Below are 19,392 nucleotides of genomic sequence, written 5' to 3'. Positions count from 1 at the left end.
TAATAACGATTCTTTAAGTAAAATTGGTAATTAAGACACAGTAACACGCCGAATGAATACTAATCCAGAAGTCAAACAACAAAATACATGTTTGTATTTACAAACAGTTTTGTAAATATAACGCTGATTTTTGTTGTTTGACTTCTGAATTAGTAAAATTGGTAAGCTTTCTCATTTGAAAGAGACGTGCCTTGTCAGCAGTTTCGAGATTATCATTAACAAGGGAAAATTATGATTCTTGGATTAAAATTATTTATGTTAAAAGAAATAATTCGAAAGACTGGATTTGATTATAAGCTCGCACATGAATAAAATATTCTGGCTAATCATTAGAATATGGTAACAGGTAGTTTGGCGACATTTTGGTAAGGCGATAAAGGTTACTAGCTAGGACTTTAGCAATAATCTGAGAAGTACACAGTTCGAATCACAGATTATTTTGTCTCAGAGAAATGAGAGATCATGAGACATGTAATGTGACATTTTCCGGAAAATTCCGATCGTGATTTTAGCTAATAAGCACTTAGAAACAATTTCGCTGCTAAAGTGCAGAATCGTCCACTTATTTGTTTGGCGCTTTTTACAAGAGTAAGAAGAATTGGATTTTTGTCAATTTTCATTAATTCTACATGCGCGAATATAGCAGCACTGCCAAGAATGTATTATCTAACTGAAATTTAAATTCCATCATTACTTTCTTTATGTATTGCTGCAGGCATTATAGTTTACTTTGCCCGGTAATATTGCAAAAAATTCCAGAAGAGTTAAATTTAAATTATAATAGACAGAGCGAGAGACGTCAGTCATTTGATACAGTACACTTAGTTGAGTTTTTGTGAAAGGAAGTAGAAATTAGGAGCCATTAGAGTTTACAACTGGGTGCCTATTGTTGTTTGGCGATTCTTTTTGGGCCAAGATCGGCGTCAGGAAAGCACAATTTCAAGATGGCCGCTACACAAAACCAAAACAAGAAGTCAAAGAATTGCAAAAACTCTGTATCCATGTACACATCGATCTGTTTTCGCTTTAAAAAAATAATATAAAAATTTTTAACTCGGGGATCTGGGAATTTTTCGATTTTTTTTATTTTTTTAAAGATATAATAACATTGATAAATTCCATTAAAGTAACGATAGTACTATATTTAAATTATATTTAAGAAATAACACTGAAATAAAACATTTTTATTTTTCGCTGTCATGCTATAAAGTGATATTACTTTCCATTTTGGGGACTTATTATAAAATATTTTGAATCAGAAAAATAAAAAAGGTAGTAAATGCTAGGCAAGTATGAAATGTGAGAGTTATGCACTTTCTCTAGGCATTGTATATAGTACTTAGGCATTCTATAGAATGACAAATGCCCTTTAGGAAAAGTATAAAAAAACTATGAATAAAGGGTTATGATAAGGCTAGTATTTAAGAGATGTTCATTCCTCAAATATACAAATGTTATTATGAAAAACTGATAAAAGAGTGCCATTGAAAAACCGTTATTCTAAATATGTAAAAACAGACAGTGAGATGATCTTAGAAAATACAAATTTATTATGTTGTACTATCTGGCTGAGACTGGGAATCAGTAACATCTACCTGGCAACTGAAATTAAATTCAGAAACAGTCATAAGTTTCACCAACAATGCCTTTTTTAATACCTTTTTGTTTTTTCTGCCAGGCCTCAACAAAGGTGGTTGTACAGTTCAATATCATTACGTGTAATGTTTTCGTATTTGATTGAAAGTTCTTTCAACATTCTGTCACGTTGTCCGAGTCCAGTACTGAAATGAGTTTTCATGAAGAATGTATGTATGTTTTCATGAAAAGTATGGGAAATAACTCAGCGTTCGTGACGTAATACTGTATAGTACTGACGCTTTATTTAACAGGATAAATGAACGTACTTTTGTCTTCCACAAACATTACATCCTAGCAATTCATTATTTCTGGCTCTTTGCTGTTGAAGAATTGGTAGGAGTAATTTTTCTGTGGAATTTTAGACATTGCAATATGAAAAGTTTAGAAGTATTTGAAGGCATTTATAGACCCTAAAAGATTCCATAAAAATGTGACAAAATGAAAAATGTCTTCATAGTATTATTAACCCGTAATATATGTATTTTACAGAAAGTTTATGAAGAATTTCTTATTTTTGGAGAATTTTGGAAGAACAATGAGAACATAATATTTGGATGTTTTACTTATAAGTCTTTTACGTAACATGTTTATCTTCCCTTTGTTTTTTCCACTTTTCGCTAGACACAAGCATGGAAAATATCAAAAATGCTTCTAATCTTATCACATAGACAGGCATTTATAGAAAGGAATTTTACTATTAATAAAGAAATTGAAAGCTGACAGTTTAAAAGATTCATCTTATATGTCTCAGTGAATCATGCACAGGGCTGGTGCTAGGCATTTTCCCACCTGATGCAATCTCTGTGGATTCTAAATTCTGCTCCCAATGTAATTATTAAAATTCCTCCACACTGGCTTTGTAACCGGCCGTCACTGTATACCACTTCATATTTATTCCTAATGTTCAGTCACTAAAGAAATAAAATCAGCAGCTTTTTCGATACATTTTAAATGCATTTAGTTTTTTAGGATAACAGATATATTTAATTAAATCCAAAAATTCTAAAATGAAGAGGAAACTTATTGAAGAAAGAAATGGAATACATAAAGAGAAAGAAAATTATTCTTCAAAGATGTATAGTTATCAGACTTGCCAACTCTCCCGATTTAGGCGGGATACTCCCGATTTTCGACCGCTCTCCCGCCAACCCGATTTACAATATATTTCTCCCGACTTTTTCTTATTCTTAAAATTTCTCACGATTTTTATGGAACTTGGCTTAATACTTTGTTATGTGAACAAAAAAAGTGATTTTGGACGTCAGAAGCAAATGAATTTTCTCTAGATTATATCTAAAACAAAACCTTACGAATTAGATAACTTCTGCTTTGTGAGTGAGAGCATATACGTATCCAGAAACGTCCTTCTCCAGTTTTCCAATGGGCATCGTGCTCCACTGCGTGTCATCTGGCATATATTAGCCAATGAGGACAAAACAAGCTGTTATTTGGATGTTCTTTAGTTATTTCTGTCATTTTGTCCTGAGTTGTGTGAGTACACGTGCCTTTAGGAAACAGTTTTAGAAATTATCATCTTTTGTTATGTCTGCGAGAAAACTGAAATACTCGTTTACGTTTCAAAAATCGTACACAGTTGACTTTCCTTCAATTATTTCCTCAAGGAAATGTAATAAATTTGCGATGTATACCGCCTGTCGTTGCGATTTTTCGATTTCGCATGGTGGAAGGGCGGATGGTCTCAAACATGTGCGTACACAAAAACACAAGGGCAACATAAGCTGTTTTGGGGAAAAAAAAAAAAAAAAAAAAAAAAAAAAAAAAAAAACGAAAAATTAAATTTTTCTTCGGAAACAAAAAATCAAAAAGTTATTAATGCAGAATGTCTGTTCTCTGCCTTTTTACTGGAGCACAACCTGCCACTGAATGCATCGCATCACGCTGCAGCTTTATTTAGAAAAATGTTTCCTGATAGTGAAATCGCTAAGAAATACTTAAGTGCAAGAACCAAAAGAGGTGCAATTGTTAAAGAAATGGATTTGAAAAATAAATCTTCAGTTATTGATCGCATTAAAACAGCTCCGTTCTGCCTCTCTACGGATGGAAGCAATAATACCGATTCAAAACTGTATTCAATTGTTGTTTCTTTTTTTAATCCAGAGTCTTCAGAAATTGAGTGCAGTTTACTTTCTGTCCCCACTTTGGAAGGACATTTGACAGGCTTTAATATTGCACAGCTAATTATTAAAACTTTAAAAGAAAATGCAGTCCCTCTGGATAATTGCTTAGCACTAGGTGCCGATAATGCACCAATATTGGTAGGCTTGAAGACTGGTGTTGCAGGTATCTTCAGAAAGAAAAATTCAGATTTGCAGATTATGAGGTGCACCTGTCACCTCTTAAATTTAGTAGCTGAATAAAGGAGTAGCTTCTTTACCAATAAATGTGGATGAACACATTGTTGATATTTATTATAATCTTGAAAGGAGTTCTAAAAAGGAGGAAAAATTGAAACAGGTCCAACAGCAGTTTACAATTAGAAAACTTGGATGAAGTTATAAAATCAGCTAGGATTGACACCCAGTGGAGTTTAATTGGAAAACTGAAAGATGCTGATGGAATTTTAAAATATAGAGAACTGTCTAGAATTATGTTGGCCATCTTGACAGTTCCCCATAGTAATGCAGAGTGTGAGAGGAATTTCAGTGTTGTTGCGAAAACGAGGACTAAATTTAGATCTAATATTAGTGATGACACATAAGAAAACCTTTATTAGTGAAAACAGGCCTACGTGGCAATTGCTATGAACAAAATTATGAAGTTTCTTTCTTAAAGAAAGCAAAATCTGCCACTGTTTATACCATTTGTACAAAAACTGATTAAAGGTTTTTTTTTTTTTTTTTTTTTTTTTGTTTTGTTTTCTTAAACGATGCAAGTAATAAAAATGTTTTTTATGTGTAAGGAATTTTTGTGTTGCTTGCATTTAAGAATTAGTTACTATTTAAAGTTAATTCATTATTGAAAACTATATTTTCCTCATTTAAAAAGTCTGTTTAACATTGTGAAAAATCTCCCGATTTCTTAAAAAAATCTCCTGATTTTTAAGTGTCATAGGTTGGCAAGTATGAGTTATGTAATTTAACCAATTGTTTACAATTTCAGCCTTTACTGTAACTTCCCCTTTCCATTTCTTCACCAGAATGCAAATCACTTACTAAATAGCTTTTAAACTGAGGTTATTGGATTGTAAGACAGAGTGTGTTTCTGGTTTCCACTTGCACGCTGCATTAGTTCCTGCCAGCTCTGATTATTTGTTATTATTCGACCTTGCGTTTTCGATGCCGACATTTGAATTTGTTACTATGATAAATACTGAGAAAGGTTAGATTCAATTTAAATTATGTAATCTTTGACTACTAGTCTATATTTTTAGTTTGAATTTGACTAGTCTTGTTTAATTACATCACCACGAGCTGTAGTTGATTTTGCAGCATAAAAATGTGCCTTTGTGTTCTAAGTTCTTTTTAAATAAGAGGTTTATTTAAAAGTTTATCTGACTTTGTAGTTACTTTTAGATATATCGATAATTTGTTTCGTGTCTGTCAGGGGTTTGGGACTGTTTAACTTTTACCAGATCAAGTAAAACCTCATAGGTACATTGTCGAGAGATTGACAAATTAGGAGATGTAGCAAGCAGAAACTAGTGGGAACACTAGTTTGCGTATTGAAACAAATTTCTAATTGTTAGGAAAGATGCGTAAAGAGAAGGAAATTGATATAAAATAGCCAACGTGTCTGGGAAGTATTAACTGTGAAATTTTATTAGATTGTGATTTTAATACTGGGTTTTTACTAAGTATTTTAAAAAATTGAATAAAATTTAATAATGGGCATGTAAACTAGTTACATTAAGATTAGATCTCTGCATGTTACAGTGAAACCTCGAGATGCGAGCACCTTTACATACGCGAAATTCGAGTTACGAGGAATGTATGAGCGAAACATTTGTCTCTAAATACGAGCATTGATTTGAATAACGAGCTGTGAGCTAAGCTGTTGGTATGCGAGGCGCCATTCCCCGATCCGGCTCAACTCGAGGAATCCATTCGTCAGATCAGTCAGTGTTCTTTGATCTACGTGTTTATACCCTTGTGAGTTAATTGTTTATTACATTTAGCATGAAAATAATCATTTCACGACGCCTTCCAAGAAGATTGTTGCCTCAGACAATGCTGCAAAGGAAAATAAGGAAGTCATGGCCGTTCAAATTAAGGAAGAAATCATAGATAAACATAAGCGTGGTGCAAGAGTGACGGAATTGGCGAAGACTTACGGCCTTTCAACATCGACGATCTGCATTATTCTGAAGAAGAAGAAAGAAATTAGAAACTTGATGTAGGCAAGGAGTTCCGTTACTTCCAAGCACCGTTCCGTTCCTTCCGGAGTTTCGTTACTTCCAAGTTCCGTTGTAGGTGTGGATTAACGAGAAGCAGTTAAGGTCGGTGTCGGAAGTTATCATAAAGGAAAACTACGGTTATATTATTCATCAGTGTTATTTATTTATTAGAAAAATTTATTTTTATGTTGATTTTTTTGGGGTTGCGGAACGGATTAACTGGATTTTCAGTATCTTCAATGGGGAAGTTTGTTTCGAGATACGAGAAATTCGCTGTACGAGCTCAATGCTGGAACTCGTATCTCGAGGTTCTACTGTATTGCCTTTCATTAATCTTTGCCGTGGTCACAATATACAGCATAGAAATGTAAAAATTAATGTAAAACATATTCTTTGCATCTAGTTAGACTTAAAACCAACTTAAGTGGCTTATTCGAACCTTAAATTATTATGTTAACTGGGTTACAACCCCGGGAACTCTACACAAAGCTACGACTCAAACTGCGTCAGACAGACAGAATACAACTAACTTTCAAAACTCGCTAATCGTACCTGCATCAGACTTTCAGGATTGTTCTGATCAGCAGGTCTCACTCCAGGCAGCAGTGGCAGCAGCCAATCTTCTGTTACGAATCACGCTGATTACTTCTCATTTTAACCTATGCCGTTTGACATAAAATCTACCTGATATTTACTAAACGTCTAGACTGAGCAAGTGCGTGAGAAAATAAGAGGCGGAAAAAAAATCAACTTAAAGCTAACTGTTAGTAAAACTTAACTAAAATGTCACTAATTTTCTTTGAAATATGTCCAGCTATTCTAAGTATAAAATATTTAATGCTACTTGATAAATTTTATAATGTTGATTTTATTTTCAAATTTGCTTTATCTTTAATAATAATGCATCCTACTTACGGATCTAGTTTATTCTTAGGATGGTATTGCAAAACTGAATTTCAGGCTTAGATAATGTCTTTAACTGAATTTATTCAGCTTCAGTCGCTGACAGGTCCTTAATTGTTTTCATTACGGGTCCTTAAAAGTACTTAATTTCCACATGCAGAAATGTGTGCAGTGAATTATATTTATGAGTTTTGATTACGTATCACATAATACAGTGCGGTGGTTAGAGTTTTTTTTATTTAAATCTGAATTTGACTGTTGCTTTAGTAACGTCGCCACAAGTGTTGGTTGATTCTGTTAGCAAAAGTATAGCGTGTGTATGTTCAAAGTTCTGTTTTTATAAAAAGCTTGTTACAAGTCTTTTCAAGTCTCTGTAGTTACAGTCACAGCGATAATTTGCTTTACGTCTGTTTAAGGGCTTCGAAGTAGTAATCCAAACTCTATCAAAGGAAGCCAAACTCTACCAGTTGCGTCTGAACTATAAAAGGTGGTGTATGATAATTCGTCGCCATTAGGATTTGGTGATTAGGTCCCCTAATCCCCCTTCAAAAGGGAAAGTATTTTAAATATGTTCTCCCTCCTTTCCGCATATTCATAGTGTAACTGGAAGCCCGCTGTATGCTTATCCGAGAGGTCCAGGGTTCAAATCTCAGCGAGGTCAATGCACATTTTTCATGTTCTTGCATCGATATTAACCTAATGACTTTACACATCATCCAGTAAAATTTCTCCACACTGTTATTTTTCTAGCATTGTCTCTATTCTTAGTCTTCGTTTCTGTGAGCCTTAAAATAGTACATTATACTGAATATTCTGGGCGTAAATTCAGCTGAAGCTCGGCTCCGGTATCTCCTGGCAAACTGTAGTGATTCCGGCAGGAGCCCTAATCCCCAATAATCCCAATCTATCAATAAGACGAAGTTCAGTATTTCATTTCATTAGTTAACACAATTTATCATTAATTTCGTAATTTATTAAATTTTCATTTATCTCAAAATTAGACAAATCAGCAACCTTATTTTTTTTATCGGAAATTTTTTTTTGGGGGGGGGCTATGGTTTATTGCTTTCGAAATAGGTAGTTTTTTTTTTTTTTTTCAAAATCTATGCCTAAATAAGATTGGCGTTTTGTCTATCTCTTTACATTTTATTGAAATTTAATTATTTCAACGATTTGTAATATATTCAACAATTTATACCGCAATAGTCGAAGTGCATCAGAGCTGTTCTCTAAATTTTAAAGTTATCGGTGGGACTTACATGATTATTCGTGCTCAAAATTTTGGATACAAGGGATAAATTAAAAATTGAAATTAACAAGTTTTGGATACAAGGGATAAATTAAAAATTGAAAACCAAGTTAATATAATAATTTAACTTAATTTCCCGTTCTGATGTGTTAAGAAAAGCTTTCACAAATGATTTATTTGTTTCGCAGCCCATAGAGCAAAATGAATAAGTTTCCTTAATTCGGTTTGATTTATTTGATTATAGCAAAGCTCCCGAAGACTATCTGGCCCATCAGTGGCCGAGCGGTAAAGTCGCTGAACACTGGTAGTTCGGTCCGAGGTTCGAATCCCGCGAACGGGCTGGCTGCATGGGCGTTTTCGTGGTTTTCCCCATGTGTAACGTGTATACGAGCCAATTCCCTTAGAAAGTCCTCCACGAAGGCATCCCTCCCCTTAGGCAGATAGCCCTCGTGTGCTTTGCCATAACTCAACTCATCAACATCAACACCCGAAGACTATCTGCTTAAGAGTAGGGATGTCTTCGTGGAGGGCTTTCTAAAGAAAACTATCGCAGTTACATATAAGAAAAACCACGAAAACGCCCATGCAACCATGCGCTTCGCAAGGAATAGAACCCACGTCTAACTACCAATATTCAGCGACTTGACCGACCGGTCGCATATAAGTTTCCTTAAGCTTTACATTTAATTGTAATGAATGTAACTACTAGGAGTAAAAATCCTTTCTAAGGTATTCATCAATGTTTCTAGTTGATTTTGGTCATCTATATAGGTGATCATCTTAAAGAGATGATATTCAGTGTGTTTTTTTATACTTTTGGAAATGCTGGTCACTTTTGGAAGGGGTTGTATTAGGGAGGTGGTTGCCAACCGTGCATGGGCTGCTAGATGGCCCGGATCTAAGTGGATTTCACACTGGTGCTTTGTAAAATATATTAAATCCTCTCTAAGACGATCAACCACGTTTCTAATTGTTTATTAAACTTCTTAATTTTTACTAACTGTAATTTTCTTTTTTTCCTATTCAGAGGTAAATACAAAATTCAACAATTGTTTCCAAAATTCAACAATTGCATTTACTTTTAATTGAAAATTGCATTTAATTAAAATCAAATGAGAAAACAATCATGCGACATTTAATTAGCTAAAAATCGACTACTATTCTTATCGCAAACCGTGATTGCATCTGCTACGGTTTGTTATAATATAATACTGCTTTTGTACACCAACGAACACTTAAATGAACTCTTATTCGATTATGCGACAATCAATTTTTCACTGAACCACAGCTTAAAGCTATATACTACATGCAGTGCCAGAGGAGCAATTACTGATGACCTAATGACCCGCAGGACGCCCCTCTGTTTTTACCAGCAACTCGTAAATGACTGCCGCATGTCTGAAGGAAGCTATGGTTGTTGTAATAAAACTTTTCTCTCCCAGCTTGGCGATATTTCTAAAACATGCCTTATTTTTTCCCTCATTGGAAAATTATTGGGGATTTCTTTCCTTTCCCTTTTCTTTTTTTGCTGCCCTTCTTTCCATTCCTTTTTTTCCGCGTGACCTTTTTTTTTCCTACAGCCGAAAAATTACTAGACTGACGATCATTCTTCATTTTTTCCATTTGTTCGCAACGAAGCTAACTCCTGCTTCAATAAACAGGCTATCACATTTGGTTCTCTGACACATATTTGGCGACAAGAGCAGCAAACTTTGCTTGAACAAGAAGTGACTTAAATACGCCCAAGAAATATGTATATATAAATTAAATACGCCCAAAGAGTATGTTTTAAATACGCCCAAAGAATACATAGACATTCTTTGATACGCCTTCTCGGAAAGGATACCGTAACTACAATTAAGGTTTCTGAAAGGAGGTATAGTTTAAAAGAATAATAAAAAATTGACACTTTGTTTCGAAATAGGTAGAATTTTCAATCGTTACCGTTAGACACGCAAAGCAACTTAGTCACGCCCATTTCATAAGTACACTACTACGTAAAATAAATACAAACAAAGAGTGCAAAGAACAGAGCTAATTTTGTTTGTTTTTATCAGTAATATATATCAATAATTATCACTTACTTTTCACCAGAGTTCTGATATTCGTAATCAAACGTTGTTTTTAAACCTTCCATACGAAGCTTGTGAGATTAAAAAAAATTCGTCACACCTTTCTCTAAAAGGTGTAAACCTCTAAATTTTTTCCCATATGTAAGCTTATACATGCAAGACTATTATCTTTTCTTGATGAGTAATTAATGTAATTAATATCTACCCTTTATTTAATTTGCGATTTAAATAAAAAGAAGGTAGGGCGTAAATAAAAGGAGAAAGATGTGAATACTTAAGAAATGTAAATGAACTTTTCGTTCGTTGCCATAAAGATGCGTAATTAATGACGCCTTTTGATCAACCTAGATCGCAACTTATTATTCAAGCAAAACTGTAGTTGCTTGCTCAAGTACAACCCATCTACGTACGCTGTTTATATTTTATCTTCACCACAAGTTTACAATTAACTATTTTCTTGCGTGTTTTCACTAAGAGATGGCGCCACATGCTGACTATTTTGTTTTGCTATTTCATGAAGTTTATCTTGCACGATGCATGGAGGTAGTAGTTAATAGAATACCGTGTAAATTGATCATTCATCGCTAAACAGAGGGAGAATCATTTCCCGTCTGGGGAAACAAGTGATCTGATGTTATCGGGTTTCACTGAAAAAGCGCAGAGCTGAACATGGGTGGGTGGTCCTTTTATTTATTGCTTGGGGGTGCTTTTGTTTGGTTAGAAGTGCATCAGCGGGGATGCGGAAGGGATGTTTCCTTTGCGGGTGAAGTAATTTATGTCCCCTTTTTTGAGGAGAGGGTTTTGGTGTTCGACTGTAAAAATTCGTTGCAAGGATCTGAATGGATTGGAGAGGGTTTGGGTGATCACTGCGGAACAGGGTATGCAAAGAGAAGGGCAGGTTTTTAAAGACGAAGAAAGTGATTTATGTTTCCTGTTAAATAATTTCCTGTTAAAGAGCAGATAGTTTAGGTAGTGTTCGACTGAGCTGTAGAAATTCCGTTTTAATTCTACTTGGGTTTAAATGTATTTATACATTTTATTATCATATTTGGTTTGGTTTTTATGTGATTACGGCAATAGTCTCGAAGGCTATTTGCCTAAGGGGAGAGATGCCTTCATGGAGGACTTTCTAAGGGAAACTGGCTTGTATATACGTTACACATGGGGAAAACCACAAAAACGCCCATGCAGTCAACTCGTTTCTGGGATTCGAACCTCGACCCGAACTATCAGTGTTCGGTGACTTAGGCCTTATTATTATCATTTGGGAAACTGCTGTTTGTGACAAAGCATGACGCTTTAGTCATTTCTCTCTGGAATTAGTTTTTCTAGGATTCCCGTTCTTTTATAATTGTTTTTTGTCTGTTTAAACTGACATATCTCATAACAAGGTATGCATAGACAATGCCAAGTCTTAACGACGAAGTAGGTAGATGAATACGAGTATCCCCAGAGAGCAGAGATAATACACAACTATGTATCAGAGTGAATCTATTCTTTGAATTTTGTGGGCCGATCCTGCAAGTAGTGCAATAGCAGGCCAACCCGTGGCAAGGGCGGAATAAATTCCTAACCACAAGCCTATCTGCAAAAATTAGTTTAATATCTTGACACCCTATGGATGTCGTATCAGATATTAAGCTGATAAGAACAGAAAATTTTTTATTAACAAATGTTTCTTGCCATTTTACATAGTGTTGGTAAGACCATGGCATGCTATACCAACAACGCACACAGTGCGATTTTAGGTTTCATATTTATTTGTTGTGAGAGATATGTACATATTTACAAAATTTGCATGACTGTGAAAGTCCTTTATACAAGAGTTGTCCCATGATCGCATCCTGACAAGCTGTCACTGAGTCCAACAGTGCCTAATTAGGACTGTTTTACCCCAGTGAGGTGCTCAACATACACGTCCCTAGAAAATTTAATAGTTTCGCTAACTGCGAGTTTCTTCAAAAGGTTTCCGTATTTGTTGCTGCACAGCCTGCGTAGCACTCTATCGTTCTTGTCGTCCCAAGAGCCGAGAGAACCAATGATGATGGGATGAATCTGAACATCGGTGTAGTCTTTCCTGAGCAGCTCAGCAACCGGACGGTACTTGGAAATCTTCTCCTCTCTGGCGGAAGAAAAAGCAGCAAGCCTATTCTCGAACGGGATGGTGACGTCGATTACCAGAGCGGAGGAGCCTTTGCGAAGAACCAGATCGGGGCGGAGAGAAGTACCAGGGAAGACTTGGTTGCAGAAGAGCACATCCCAGCGCCCACTCGCGGCCTTCTTCAGCCGTTCAACCACAGCATTGTGACGCCGCTGGAAGATGGAAGAATAACGCATACAGTGGTTGAGGACATGTGGGAGCGTTTCTTCACTGAAATTGCAACGGCGACATCCACGGCGCGAACGGTCCCAGGGCTTGCAGGCATTGAGAGGTACCAGGTTCAGCCTGGCACGGTGAACAAATCTCCAGTCCGCGAAGCGCGTGAAGGACCCATCTCTGAAGAAGTGCGAGCTCGAGCGCGAGACGGCAACACATTCCATGGCCTTACCCTGGTTCGGGAGGAGGGACAGGTCACTAATACGGGTAGCCCGTCTTAGGGTCCGGAAAGCCCGGAAGATGGTGTGCTTCTGGCTCGGGAAGATGGTGTTAGGACCACAGGAAATAGAGGGAGACCCACCAGCATCGATAGTCCAAACAATCTTGAGGCGCCGAGATGCGGACCTTGCGGCAGACCACGTAGAGGAGATGGAATTGCAAGAGGCGGCAAAGGGAGCCTCGTCGGAAGCAGACAGGAACTGTGCCACTAACTCAGGAGAAGGAGCGAATCCGATGCGTGCACGGACGAAGGAGGTCAGATCATCCCAGGCGGAAGCACGAACAAAGGGATCTCTAGCGCAGAGCAGCTTGAAGGCAGAGTCGACGGCAGCGATGTCTGAATCCTCCGCAGCGAGTGGAATGCCAAGGGCACCTTTGCCGGAAAGGCCATAAAGATAATTGTTAGATGCCTCGGGAGAAAGATTCAGGGTCTTCTTGAGGGCAGGACTCAGAAAATCGTCAATCTTCTTCCAGTCTCCCTTAGCGTGCTGCGAAGTCCTCATGAAGAAGAGGAGAGAGGGAAAAAAGAAAGTCTTCATTGCATCCAGGCGTTGCCACGGAGCGAGCTTCGAGTCCATAATCTTCTTAGCCAGGATCAAGAAATCACGTAGCTGCGCACGGAGAGGTGGAAGGTGGAAGCCAACGGGTTTCCCGAGGAAACGGAAGTGATCACCATCACCAAGGGCGTGGATAGGGATGCCATCCAGGTAGAAGACGGTCGGACGCACTCTAGCAGGGCGAGAAGCATCAAGGTGAAGTGTGTGGCATTTACCGGGATTAAGCTGAAGACCAAGACGAGAGAAGACGTCAGAAATGCGATCCAGGTCATCCTGAAGAACGTTGGGAGAAGGAGCGAGCAGGAGGACGTCATCGGCGAAGGCGAGGACACGAGGCGAGGAAGGAGAAGAGCCAACAGAGCGGAGAACAGGATCAATGGCCAGGTTAAACAGGAGGCCGCTCAAGGGACACCCCTGACGAACACCGGCATTGATGTCAACAGGGCCAGAAACACCGTCGGAAGAGAGGAAGCAGGTAGAGGAATTCCTGTAGAGGTCTTGGATTAAGGAGACGAAGTCCTCCCCGACACCAGACGTGAGTAGTGCAGTGAAGATCGCAGAGTGCGGGACCGAGCCGAAGGCGTTGGCAATGTCGAGAGAGGCCAGACAGAGCTCAGACTTCGTCCTACGGGCAAGCTGGAACCGCTGCTGGACGATGAAGTTGTGCTCAAGAACCCCATCGTGCGGCATGAATCCTTTCTGTGAGGGGTGGAGAATCTCGTTGTCACATAACCAGTGCGTGAGACGTTTTGCTAGACATCTAGAGAAAAGGCGAGCAATTGAAGAACTGAGGGCAATTGGCCTCCAGTTGTCAATCACCGACGGGTCCCCTTTCTTGAAGATGAGGAACGAACGGGAAGATTTCCATGAGGACGGAACACGCCGGAAGCGAAGACAGATGTTGAATATCTCACTCAAGATCTTGCAGTCTGGATCAGCCTCTCGCCAGTGGGCATACGAGAGGCGGTCAGGGCCGGGCGCAGAGTTCTCACAGGAGCGAAGCTTGGCAAGAACCTCGGCAGGAGAGAAAGGAGACAAATCGAGAGGAGGACGTTCCGGGATACAGGTAGTGAAGATAGATGAGTCAGAGTCTCTGGCGGAGTACCTTGAGGAGAATTCGAGGGCGATCTCTTCTGCAGGAATGGAGCAAGGAGGACAGCTGTCAGAGGAAAGGAGACGGATGGCTCTGCGACGATTTCTCCGGTATAAACGTTGAATGACCCGAGGATTAGAGGTGTTGACCGGGCGCGGAGAACCAGGCGCAGGAGGAGAAGGAGGAGGGAGCTTGACAATTTCTGAGGCAGACTCCGTGACGTTCAGAAGGCAGGCCTCAAAGGAGTCCCAAGCGTCATCGTCAGTAGTCCCAGAAAAAAAGCTATGCAGGGAATCCCAGAAGTTCAGGAGAGGAGGCTCTGTGACCGGAATTTCGTCTGCAGGAGGAATACGAGCAGGGTCATCAGCGGCCACAACGGGGACAACCTCATGAAGGTCGACATCAGGAAACTCGGAAGCGGGGAAGACGGCAGAAGACTGTGTGTCATCAGCAGGTGACGAAGAGGAGGGAGGAGATGCAGAGACGAGGCAATCAGGAGGAACAACAGCACGGGAGGAGGAGGCAGCAGGTGAGGCAGAAGTCGACACAGGAGCAAGATGAGCGGCCGAAGAGGGATGCAGAAGCCCTGGACGAGGAGCATCAGGAGTAGCCTTGGAGACGTCGGGAGGAGAAGGTGGCAGGGAGTGAGAGGCCGATACAGCAGGAGACGAATCGGAAGAGCAAGGAGATGGGAGTGGAGCAGGTGAAGAAGGAGCGTCCACAGAAGTCACAGGAGGAGCTGGAGCGGACGTAGCCGGAGATCTGGAGGACACGTCAGCGGGTGAAGAAGAGCCACCAGGTGGAGGGTGCGGCTGTCTACGGCGCTGTCGCTGAGGCACAGGAGCAGGAAGATGAATGTTGTGGTCAATAGAAGAGTTCCTCTCAGCACGCCGGTGGAATTCGGAGTGGTTGAATAACCCTTTCCCGGAAGGACATGAGAACGGACAAACTGTACACTTACAGCGGAAAGAGGCACCAGTGGAGATGACGGGAGGCGAGGTGCGGAAACAGGCATGGACAGAAACCTTGTTGGCAAGCCGGGAGTTGCAAAGGCTGCACCATTTCATGCATGAAGAAATGGGGGTCAGATGTTCCTGGAGGTGTCTGGTGAGAGATCTCTTCATGCAGGACCAGGAGTTGGAGCGGAACAGGAGGCTGCAATTGGGCTCTGTGCACGTGAAGACATCGCTTACAGGAAAGACGAGATGGAGCGTGGTACCCTCGCGGCACGTAGTAGAAGGAATAGGAGCGCCTGAAGATGGAGCATTGGAAGGAGGCGGTGAGGCTTGAAGAGAAGTAGACGGGAGCTGCGGATGGCCAGTGGAAGAGAAGTCAGCAGCACCAGGAGAGGCGGGAGGAGGAGCAAGGCGATGACGGCGGAAGCGGTGAAAGCGTAGCTGTCTCTTGTTGAGGAACGACTTACCACACGTTGGACAGTCAACCGGAGAAGAGCAAGTGGAGACACCAGGAGACGCGGGCACAGCAGCAGGAGGAGAAATACCAGAATCCGGGCGTGAAGGAGACCCCCGCCTAGAAGCAGATTCGTCGGAAAGCAGGAGAGACGCTCTGTCGCCAGAAGTTGCAGGAGCAGGAACAGGAGAGGAGGAAGCACTAGGAGTTTCATCAGCAGAGATCGCAGAGGACAGCGAACGAACTGCTGGACTACCCGAAGGAGAAGTAGAAGTGGCAGATCGAGCAACCAGCGTGTCAGCAGCAACAGGAGACTTGGTCGGAGAAGTGTGCGAGCAGGAGTGTCCAGCAGCAGCACGTGATCTTGTGTGGTGACACACTGGGGAATCTGAAGATGGGGCACTGGTAGCAGGGATGGAGCCAGGAGAAGGTAAGGATGGAGCCGAAGTAAGAGGCACGAGCGGTGCAGTGAGCGTTTCCGAAGGAGGCGAAGTCCGGGAGCGGGAAGCGAAGACATCATTGCAGATGCGAGAGGAGGCAGACGTCCTGGCAGAGATGATGGAGAGCATCTGGCACAGGGAACCACTTCTCAGCAGAGGAGGACCAGAGGGAACAGCAGCGGCAGAGATGTGGCGACGTGGAGCAGGAGCAGGGTGAAGACTACCAGACCGCGTTGTCATCACGGAGGAGTGACCAGAAGCGGGCAAATGGCTCAGAGGTCTGCGTGGCGTCGTGTCCAGCGATCCATCGGGGCATCCAGCACTCCGTGGCAGCCCACCAAGGACAGATGGCATCGGAGGGAGACCAGGAGTAGTCGGAGAAGGAAGGCGAGGCGGCCTCTCTGGCAAAATGATCTGGTACGCTGACGCAGGATCAGACATAGCTGAAAAAACTAAAGAAACAGTAACACAAATAACTAGCAAATTATCCAATTGGCAAGATCAAAGTGAGGCAGCGGGGGGAGCTTCAATTGGGGCTTTTGGTGGACCCAAGAAAGGAAGATAAGAACGAGGAAAAGAAAAGGAGGGAAGAGCAAAAGAAGAAGGAAAACGAGGGAAAGAGCAAAAGAAGAAGGAAGGAAAAGTAGGGAGAGAGTAAAGTCGAAGCCACGCCCACCCGGACGAGTGAGGCAGCGGAAAGGAAGTTTCAGGGCTTATCAAAACAGAAAAGACACCGTAAACGGAGTATTTCTGAAATGAAAAGCGAGAAGACATAGAAAAGAAACCATTTCTCACTAGGGACGACTGAAAAACAGCCGAAGCAGTAAGAAGGGAGAAGAAAAAGTTAGGCCCCGCCCAGCACCGAAATATACTGCAAGCAGTATAATCAGTGTAGACGGGAAAGAACCTGCTCGCTCACAGGCAACCTGCACGCTCACAGGTGAAAGGGCCCCATTGAACGCAAGTAAAGAACGTATTCGAACCATCAAGCGTCAATGGGAGGGGAGAGAGAGAGAAAGAAAGCAAAACTTACGTAGGATCCACCTCGACTCCGCTTTCAGCTCCGTCCACCAGACGAGTAAACTATTCCATCAGCATGGTGTCTGGAAATCTGAAAAAAGAACAAAATAAGACGTCAGATTAAGCTGATAAGAACAGATACTACACTTTGATCTTAGCCAAAAGGCCGAGAAGCGATAGAGATGTTTGACTAAAAATTTTTTATTAGAGACATTTTTTGAATTATTTAGCGTTGAGTAAGAAATTAAACACAATATTTTTGAAACGGGACGCTTATCCAGAAAATAAGTTTCAGATATTGCCTCAGACCCCGTGCATGTTTTTGTCCTGACTATTCATAAACCATATTAGCAAATATCAGTTTCTTGGTTCGACCCCTTAGTCGATAAATTAGACCATTTTCGAAACACGAACGAATTTTATTTCACTAGATGGCGCTGTAGTCGCAAAACTGCACTTACCCATCACGTTACCTATTTTGGCTCCCGAGTTCCAAAATACTGAAGAATAGCGTGAAATCGCAGCATCTCCTGTTCCAGCCTTCAAAAATTTCGAAATCTCGATTCTCTAATCACATAAGAACTTGCGATAAAATATAAAAATATGCATTCTTGTATTTATTGCAATGGAAAGCACCACTGAGTACCAGTTATTAAACAGTATAGTTAATATATAAAGTTGGTAGTTGAATATTGAAAGATTTAGGAAGAAACAAAATGTATGACAATAAAAAGAAATCAAAAGATGAATAAGTAAAGTAACAGAAAAATATATGCGAAGTTATTCCTATGTCAGATTTATTAATATCACAGTTTGGAATTACGAAACATAATTACGGGGGAGGGACAGCTAAACTCCACCCTTATCCAACAGTGTGAACGGACTTCATTAATATGTTAAAGTCATATCGCAAAAGAAGTGATTATTTAAAATTTTCACATCTCAGACAATATACGTATTTTAAAACTGAAATCTTAAGTATACATACTTACTCATTTCATAGTTACCTTCGTAGGTGGAGTTACATTAACCACGCCTTTTATAAAGAATCAGAAAATCAAATGGAAGATGCAGGATAGTTCTTTAGGTGGATGCTTTTGAATTTACGGAAAATTAATTTTTAAAATAAATTAACATTTTCTCTCGGATGGCTGAATGATAATCTCCCGAGATTTACGCATCCACTGCTAGATTAGACACTTTCTCATTGGTCGAGGGGGTTGGAATTATATCGCCTGAGGCTTCAAGACTATTTACGACACCCCGGAGTGTGTGCCGTTTGATGTCTGAGCACGTTAATGGGTAAGGGGAATTTGACTCTTTGAACGTTAATGGGTCTTTTGAACCCACATGGGGGTCAACAGCTTTGATTTTTTCCAGGAAATGTCCTATTGATGGAAAGAAATTATGCATTGCTTTGTTCTCGTTTACTTGCCTTTTAAAATCTACCTTAGGACAGCTGTCAATGTTGTTGGTAATTCTTTCAGTCGGTATATTTATAGAGAATCTTACTTACGAAATCTTTAGAAATGAACGAATATTAAGAATGAAATTAAATATGAAACAAATGTAGAGCTTTCAGGATTGTTGGTTACATATACTATTACTGTAATTTTAAAAGCATGCTTATTGCAAATCTCACATAAAAATATCTGTTGACTGAAATATCTGACAGGAAGTTTTCTACTTATTCTGATAATTTTTTGGGGGTCATAGATGTTTCGACGGATATTGAAAAATTAATTGACCATTTTAAACATAGGCGCTATCTGCTTTGTGTTGCAAAATGTGAATCGCTTCTAAATATTTGGCTTTTCTCGTAGTTAAGTTTTAGTAGTACTCATTTTACTACCTAAGGAAGTGTGTGGCGTCCTTCCTGTTACGTCACCAGCCTGATCTTTACTTAATACTAAATCATGCTAAATCACTGAAGCTGCATTTTTCTCATCTAGTTTGGCACATGATCAGAAAACGTGAAATACTGTAAGAATCTTTAAAATAGGAAGAATAGCCGAGCAAGCAGGTATGTTTAACGCAAATTATTTTCAAACTTTGTTTAT

The 19,392-nt window shown here is 40.0% G+C and overlaps 1 protein-coding gene and 2 pseudogenes across 1 annotated transcript; all 3 read right to left on the bottom strand.

The window, feature by feature from the left end:
* Positions 1-11,094: 11,094 nt before the first annotated feature.
* Positions 11,095-17,484, bottom strand: LOC118192001 (uncharacterized). The gene has a single exon (XM_085821167.1). It carries the CDS (start codon positions 16,751-16,753, stop codon positions 12,095-12,097), a length of 4,659 nt encoding a protein of 1,552 aa, XP_085677293.1. The 5' UTR covers positions 16,754-17,484; the 3' UTR covers positions 11,095-12,094.
* LOC118192010 (U2 spliceosomal RNA) lies at positions 11,719-11,894 on the bottom strand (annotated as a pseudogene).
* LOC118192008 (U2 spliceosomal RNA) lies at positions 17,409-17,510 on the bottom strand (annotated as a pseudogene).
* Between the last annotated feature and the right edge of the window lie 1,882 nt (positions 17,511-19,392).

Source organism: Stegodyphus dumicola, chromosome 7 (assembly GCF_044657685.1).
Source record: "Stegodyphus dumicola isolate Sdum_Otavi_A_Nest chromosome 7, ASM4465768v1".
NCBI lineage: Eukaryota > Metazoa > Arthropoda > Arachnida > Araneae > Eresidae > Stegodyphus > Stegodyphus dumicola.
This window is presented reverse-complemented; position numbering and strand designations above follow the sequence as displayed.